Source organism: Mus pahari, chromosome 4 (genome assembly GCF_900095145.1).
Source record: "Mus pahari chromosome 4, PAHARI_EIJ_v1.1, whole genome shotgun sequence".
Taxonomy (NCBI): domain Eukaryota; kingdom Metazoa; phylum Chordata; class Mammalia; order Rodentia; family Muridae; genus Mus; species Mus pahari.
The window spans coordinates 79,075,482-79,083,901 of NC_034593.1; the positions used below are offsets into that span (position 1 = coordinate 79,075,482).

Below are 8,420 nucleotides of genomic sequence, written 5' to 3' on the forward strand. Positions count from 1 at the left end.
AAAAAAAAAAAAAAAAAAACAAACATACAAAAGTTATAGAGGGCCCTAAAGTTTGTTTTTGTGAGTTGGACCCACCATTATTTACTGTCAGAAATTAAAGCTGAAATCTGGGCGAGGTGAGAAAGAGAGAACAGATTTAGAAGAAAGCACGGTCTTGCCGCAGATATTGTTAATGTCTGACACTGTAGGACGGTGGGCTCATCCGGTCTATGTTCATTCTGATGAGTGTCCCGTGCTACATACACAGCTTTCATAAGAGAGTAAATGGTAAGAGCAAATTGACATTTTATGGAGATAGGAAAGCTTTCTAATCTTTCGGGGGGGTCATAGGACAACATTTTTGAGAACTGCTCTATTAGAAGGACATTAGAATAAATATGCCAGGCATAGACTAGGTACTCAATAAATGGCCAGGGTAGTCAACTCTGGGAGTTCAAGGAAGGAGATTTAATCTGAGGGCCACCAGGAAGAACAGAGCAGGCCAGGAACTGGAAGTGGTGGACACACTAGGCCGACTATAGGAATGTGAGGTCCAAAACAGCAGTAAAAACTCAAGCTGTGGTTTCTGAGGCCAGCTGGTTATGGAAATGGGCATCTGTTGGATCCAAGGATCCACAGCTCAGAGTAGGTGATTGGTTAACTGAGACCCTGTGACCCACTTTGAATAACAGGATAGGTGGGCGGGGACCAGGCCACTCAGCTGTCTCCCCTTTGCTTCAAGCTTCTAAAACTGAGCAAGTGAAGGGTGGGTGTCCAGAACTGCTTGGCTCACATGGCCTACTGGGCATACAGGTCCCTGGACAGAGCTCTGTGGTGGTTGTTAGGGGGATAGAGGGAAGGGGTTTAGTGTTATCTTTGGGCAACATGCCATCTGATGAGGTACAGTCCTGAGTGGTCTTTGGAAGTATGGGAGCTAGACTGGGGAATTCCTCCAAAGGACAGGGGATGGAGAAAGCCTAAAGGGAATCTTTAGCCAGAGCTGTGCTCCCCTGGGGTACCATCCTGACATTCCTGGATGGCTCAGGTGCCTCTCAGGGGACCTCGGAAGGAAGGAAGAGAGTTCTGGGGCTTAGGATTAGGCCCAGAGGACAGGGAAAGAGGGAACTGGGACAGCTCGGGGTCAGATGAGAGCCTGTACCCCTAGAGCTATTCCTGAGAACCTACTAGCATCAGGGCTGCGGTGACTCTGACATTGCCTCTGCCCTTTAACTACTCCAAGAGCTGAAATACCTCATTCCCAAAGGAAAAGATACATGTGAACACCTGTGGGTTACAGCAGAGAGCAGAGGCCCACACTGAGCACAGGCTAAGGAGAAGGCCCGTTTCCTGAGGATGTCACTAGCATCAGCCAGCTGTCCTTTGCAGGGTCGGTGAGGGTGGAGCTAGTCCTTGAGAACAGAGAATACATGAGGATGTTTGGTGCCCTGTCTCTCCTTTCCCTGGGGAGGGGAGGCTCTTAGGAGTGAGCAGAGAGGGAGCCTCTCCCTTGTCCCTCATTTGTTATAGTCCTTAACCCAAAACCTTTCCCTCCTCCCAGTTTGGCAACAATCCCTTCTCTTCCCTGGCCGGGAACTCCGACAACTCATCCTCCCAACCTCTTCGGACTGAGAATCGAGAGCCCCTCCCTAACCCCTGGAGCCCCTCGCCCCCCACCTCCCAGGCCCCCGGGTCCGGTGGGGAGGGCACCGGAGGATCGGGGACCAGCCAGGTGCACCCGACAGTCTCGAACCCCTTTGGGATCAATGCGGCTAGCCTGGGGTCAGGTATGTCCTAGGGTGGAAGGAGCTTAGTGGGGTCACACCAGGGCAGCCCTTCTGCCCCAGGACTGAATGGGGTCCACACTGCTCCAGTGTTTTGAAAACAGGTGAGACTGAAAGCTAGAGAAGGGCCCAGCAGCCTGGGGTAATGGCCCTCCCTTACAGGAGCAAGGTTTGTCTGTCCATGTCCCGTATCCCTGGTAAAGACCTAAGTAATGGCTCATGAATGAACCAGGCCACACCTCCCAGCTCCATGAACATGTCTGGTACCATCCAGTGTAAATGGGTCAGAGTGGGAGATGAGGATTAGGGGGAGGGGCTGCAGAAGAATGGGAACACATCCAGAGATGGCAGCTGTGATGTCAGAAGAGAAAGATGTGCAGGGTAAATATACACTGCTAAGCCCCAGGGAATTCTCTGCACTGTGACAGCACAATGTGACAGGCTCTGGTCCCCTGACTTCCCTGCACTCTGGGAGCAACTTTAATTGGGCAAGTCCTTTCCCCTTATCGTGCTTCAGTTCCCTTATTTCCTAAGGGAGGACTTGCTCTTGATCAGTGGCTTAAATACTGTTTCTAAGTGTTGGGGGATCTGGACCATCTCCAGGAGAGGCGAGAACCAAACAGCAGCTCCATCTCTCATGTCCAGGCTTCAGCTGCAACATTGCAGTACCTGAGTGAGGTGGGGTTGCGAAGCAGGCATCTGCTGCTAAGGCAGGTCTGAAAGCCATTGCTTTCCACGGCTCTTTCCAGCTCACATTGTCTGAGCTCACTGCAGGCACAGTCCGAGGGACATAACTCAGACTTGGTTTCTAACCAGCTAGCCCTTAGCCAAATTGATGGGACAAGTCAGGATAAATCAGTGTAAGCTGACCTCAGAGCAAGGAGCCCTTGGCCCCACGTCATGGTGCTTGGGTGCCTATTTGACCGTGACCTCTTCTCTGTTTTCTGACCACTCAGTGTCTGAAGTAAGGTAGATTGAGTGAAGTGTCTGCTTTCCATTTGGACCCCTTTCTTCCTGTTTTGTCTCTGCCTCTTTGTCCCAGGGATGTTCAACAGCCCAGAGATGCAGGCGCTCCTCCAGCAGATTTCTGAAAACCCCCAGCTGATGCAGAACGTCATCTCAGCCCCTTACATGCGCACCATGATGCAGACGCTCGCCCAGAACCCTGACTTTGCTGCTCAGGTACAAAAGTGCTGAAGGAAGTGCTTCCGGGGAAAGGGTTCCCGAGGGAGCAGTTCGCACTCAGGGCCAGGCTGCCTAGGTTCCTGCTCCCAGTTCTGCTCCTTCACAGCTATGTGAACTAAGCAAGTTGTTTAACCTCCCCATCTCTTCAAATGGTGGCAGCCACAGCGTCCTTCCTGCTGTGATGGAGGATTGCAGGAGCACCGCGTGGCACATGGGGCACCCTGTAGACTTGAAGTGGTAGCTCTGGTGACTGTCAGGTGCAGGCTTACTCCTGCTGCGTTTTCTTGCTCCGCACACGGGCCCATTTTTTGTCACACTCCCACACAGGCTTTTGTGGAGCACTTTGAGATTTCTCAAAGTGCTGGTCATATTCCCTGCAGTAGTGGCAGTGCTGAGGAGGGTCTGCGGCTGTGGGGGACTTCCCAGGGTCGGATGACCCAGGCCTCCCTACCCTCTTCACGTTTGCAGATGATGGTGAATGTGCCGCTGTTTGCAGGGAATCCACAGCTTCAGGAGCAGCTCCGTCTGCAGCTCCCTGTGTTCCTGCAGCAGGTGAGTGAGGTTCACAGAGGGGGAAGCCGCCCCCCCCCCCCCCGAGGCCAGAGTTAAGGTGACAGACAGGCGCCAGCTGTACTTACTGTCTCTTTCCTGCTTCTCCTGTTGCCTTCTCTGCTTGTTTCCCAACAGATGCAAAACCCAGAGTCTCTCTCCATCCTCACCAATCCCCGGGCCATGCAGGCCTTGCTGCAGATCCAGCAGGGACTGCAGACCCTCCAGACTGAGGCCCCTGGGCTGGTACCCAGGTAAGGAGCGCTAGTGGCTATTAAGGTTCTTTTTCTCTCTTCTCTCTTACATGCTCGCACGAGGACAGACGGACACACACACACAGGCGCGTGCGCACACACCATTGTACCTTGGGCTGGGTCTGCTTTTCTGTTTTGTTCTGACTTTCATTCTGGATCTCACATTTCCATTCCTTTTTTTTTTTTTTTTTTTTTTGATCCAGACCAAGTCTCCCTTTCATAGCCCAGGCTAGCCTCAAGCTTGTCCTCTTATCTCCACCTCCCAAATCTCCAGATTGCAAGCACTGCCCTCCACGTCCATTTCCCACCATGTTCTGCACTGCCATCTCCTAGCTCTTGTTCTTTTCCTGCCTCCAGCCTTGGCTCCTTTGGGACAGCCCGGACCTCGGTACCTCTGGCAAGCAGCAACTCTGGATCTTCGGCAGAGGCCCCCACTTCTTCCCCGGGCATGCCAGCCACATCTCCTCCCGGTGCGGGTTCCAATGCCCAGCAACAACTCATGCAGCAGATGATCCAACTTTTGTCCGAAGTGGGAACTCTTAGGTGCCGATGCCAGAAGTGAGATTTCAACAGCAGCTGGAACAACTCAACTCCATGGGCTTTATCAACCGTGAGGCCAACCTACAGGCCCTGATTGCCACAGGAGGGGACATCAATGCCGCTATTGAGAGACTCCTGGGCTCCCAGCTCTCCTGATCCCTTAGCTGGTGCCTCCTGCCTTCCCCACTTCTCAGTGCCAGCCTTTGGATCCTCTCAAGCCCTCCCTTCCATAGCCTGTCTTCTTTGACCCCTACGAACAGAACACCAGGGTGACTTCCAACTTTCCAAGGCTTGTGCCCAACCCAAAGCTGTCCAAGGATTTTGATTTGTTTACCGTCATGAAATCTCTTGGAGCAGAGCTATCTAGTGTGCACAGTGTGCCCATCGGCCACATCTCCTTGCCCACAGATATCTAGTGTGCACAGTGTGCCCATCGGCCACATTTCCTTGCCCACAGCTATCTAGTGTGCACAGTGTGCCCATCGGCCACATCTCCTTGCCCACAGCTATCTAGTGTGCACAGTGTGCCCGTTGGCCACATCTCCTTGCCGACAAGTACCTTGGCATTCTTCCCCAGGGGACTGAGAGGAGGCCCCACCTAGCGGATCGGAAGTCTTCCGTTGGTACCACTAGAGTTTAGTGAGCCTTACCTTACTCCTACCCTCCTCTCCCTCTCTCACCTCAGCTCAACCAGTTTGAATTTCACTCTTGGGCCAGGTGCTGGTGAAACTGTTTTCCTTTCTCTACCCCTGTACTGGTTCATATAGCAATTTTTCATGGATTCCCTTTGAGACTCTGAGGCAGGGAAGAAAACGCCTGTCCTTCTGTCCAAAGGCAGCAGTGAGTCAGCAGTCTGGGCAGGGCTATCAAGCTCAAACCAGACCAGTGGACGCTGGTGCTCAAGAGCCACAGACAGCTGAGAGCTCTCGGGAGCAGGGACTCGGGAGACAGCCTGGGCGGGAGGCTTGGACGTTGGAGTTGACAGAGTCTAGAAAGACCCATAGTCTNTCATGGTGGAGAAGCCAGGCTCAGGCCTGACAGAAGAGGGACTGATGGACTTGAAACTGAAGAAAGGAGCTCAACAAAGCTGACCAGCGTGACCCACGAGCGTGACCCANNAGGAGTCAGATTGGCTCCATTGTTTCCAGACATAATTGCGCTCACGTACATATTCCAGTGAACCCAGNCTTCAGGCTCCGGTATTTTGAGCCCCNCTCTCCTGAAGATCTGATGGGGTTTCTCAGCATTGTAGAAAATCTGTATATGTGCGTACATGCAGGTTGGGGAGGTGTGTGTTCTTTGTTGATTTCTGGTTCACAACTTTGTCAACAGAGATGAGTGGGTACAAGGGCCAATCTCGTTAGTACTGAGGGAGCCAGGGCCCTGGGCCTCTGAGTATTGGGTAACCAGAAAGCAGATTGAGTAATTCTCTGAGCGATAATGGCTCTGACTGGTACCCTGGCCACCACTGCTTCCTTGGTGAAGGAATAGTGAGGTTTCTCTTCCAGAGCTCCTGCCTTTCAGTTCTTTGCTGGTTCTCTCTAGGCCAGAAACTTGTATTTGAGGAGAGGTGGGATGGCAGATGCCTTTGGTATGGAATTGGGCTTTGTTTAACTGGAGTACCAGAGGAAGCTCTCGCCATATTCTCTCTGCTGTGTGGTCCAGGTACTTGGAGGACCCCTGGCTGAGAGACAGGTAAGGATAGGCATCCTGCTGTAGGTGGGGAGCAGGCCCAATCAGTTCAGACATGCCTTCCCTTCCCCCTCTTACACCCAACACCCATGCTGGCCTTTGTAAATAAAGAATGTGATTTTTGTTGTGAGATTATAGAGGTGTTTTCTTTTTTCCTGAGGGAGGAACCATGCTGAAGGCAAACCACTGTCTGTCTTGAGTTGGGTTTGGTGTTCTGAAAGGGGGTGTCACTGAAGACCATGCTGGCCTAGAACTTGCAGCAACAGGCGGCCTCAGTGGCTGAGGGATGGGATTGAAGGCTGAGTGCCACGCTTGCCTTGTCTTTCTAGCAATGGAGCTATCAGTGGTGTCTGGTAATATAAGAATGAACCATGCAGAGCCGGGCCTGGTGGCGCAGGCCTTTAATCCCAGCACTCGGGAGGCAGAGGCAGGCAGCGCTATACAGAGAAGCCCTGTCTCGAAAAACCAAAAAAATAAAAAATAAAAAGACCCGTTCAGCAGTAGCTCAGTCTTTGTCAGCACTCAGTCCGTAGCAAACACCAAATACAACTTAGCTACAGACTGGGCCTAGGCAGCCAGACAGCAGGCACACACAGGACAGACAGACAGACAGCAGGCACACACCAGCAGCTTCCGTCCTGTCCTTTTGGCAAGTGGACACCACACATAAACCAGCAACTGTAGTTCAATCCTGAGGAAACTGCAAGGCTTGCCAACCCAGGCCACTAAAGCAGCAAGAAGTTCATAAGCAGTTCTTTGTTGAGCTTCTCTCAATGGCAGTGTTAACCATAAGTAGAACTCAACAACACTGTAGGTCGAACCACTACGTGTGTGTCATTAGCAAAGTTAGCAAGTCAAAGCAAACCAAAGTTCCTCCCTCTGTCTGTGGGGTCATATTTAATCCATCAAGCATCCTTTCACCTGTGTCTGCTTCAGGAAAACTGCCGTTAGCGTATTTGCTTTAGCAAGACATCCCTTCACCTGTGTGCCCCAGCCAAATATATCATTTGACATAACTAGAAGTTTCCAGGTCAGCTGCCTTTTAAAAAATACTGCAGTTCTTTTTGTTTATTGTGTATGCATATGTGTGAATATACAAGTGTGCTGTGGAGCACATATGAAAGACAACTTGGGAGTTCTTTGCTTTAATCATGGTATCCTTGGATACACATGGTGTATACAAGATTGAAATGAGTCACCAGGCTTGGTGGCAAAACACCTTTACCAATTGTGCCATCTTGCTGGCCCTAATGCTGCCTTTGACTTGGAAAATGTCACTAATTGGGAAGTCATCACTGGGAGACTGAGCTGTGTGTCTGAGGACTTCGGAGCTGGCAGCTAAAAGGGGATAACATTAGAGCTTCAGAAGTAGGAGCCTTGATCCACATCACACTTACACTAGATGAGTTGAGAGCCAGCCACATTCTACAGCATACCAGGCCATTCGGGGAGCCCTTTGACCTTAACCTGAGCTCAGACTGAGAGGCCAGTGTTAGTGCCTGCTCGGTAAAAGTAAACAAAGCTCTGTAAGAAGCGGCCTACATCCTAGACCTGGGAAGTGTTACAGCAGGCTGAGCATGGTGGAATGTGCCTAGAATCCTAGCACTCCAGACACTGAGACAAGGCCAGGGCAAAGTAAAACCCACTTTCCAGATGAGGGAGGAAGGGACTAGAGATACATACGAGGCCCTAAGTTTAATTCCGGGTGCTGGAGGTAGAGGAACTGGACTTTTGGAGAGATGATTGGTTGGAGACTGGGGCAGGTAGACTGACCAGAGCATCTTTCAGGCATAAAATAAGGAAGTGGTCTAAAAGCAGCAGCTTGGGGCTCAGCCATTAAGAGCACTGTTCTTCTCCCTCTAGATTCAGTTCCCAACACCCACATGGCAGCTCAGCCATCTGTAACGTCAGTCCCAGGGGATCCTAAAATCTCTTCTGGACTCCTTAAGTATTGCACATATGTGATACACAGACATACATATGGGCCGATAGATGCGCATAAAAAAATCAGTTAACATCCCAGCAACGAGGAGGCAGAGACAGGAGGCTCTCTGAGTTAGTTCAAGGCTATTCTGGTCTATGTAGTATGTTTCAGGACATCCAAGGATACATAGTGAGACCCTGTGTCAAAGAAATAAAATTAAAACAACAGAATTACACGGCGATGGCATCTGGTGATAGGATTTGGATAAAGGACAAAGCTGAAACAGCTCCTAAAGGTCAATGCCAGAACAACATGAGCACCAAAACAGTAGTTTTGCTGTAGTCGCTAAGAATGAAGGTGCATTTTCACACATGCCTCAATAGTTACAAAACTATAAACTGGGAAAGGAACGTATCTCAGTAATAAAGAACAGAAGTAATAGAACTTGATCTCAATCACTATAAAGTTTTCTAGAAGCTGGGTGTGGTGGCGCACGCCTTTGATCCCAGCACTCAG

General features: G+C 50.8%; 1 protein-coding gene across 1 annotated transcript in view; it reads left to right on the forward strand.

Annotated features, from left to right (window-relative positions):
- The window catches only part of Ubqln4 (ubiquilin 4), a 17,893-nt gene extending 11,788 nt beyond the window's left edge, over positions 1-6,105 (forward strand). The window contains exon 11 of the mRNA XM_029537557.1: positions 4,292-6,105. Coding sequence (XP_029393417.1) covers positions 4,292-4,444 — 153 coding nt within the window. The 3' untranslated portion in view covers positions 4,445-6,105. The remainder of the gene's footprint in view (positions 1-4,291) is intronic.
- The last annotated feature ends 2,315 nt before the right edge of the window (positions 6,106-8,420 follow it).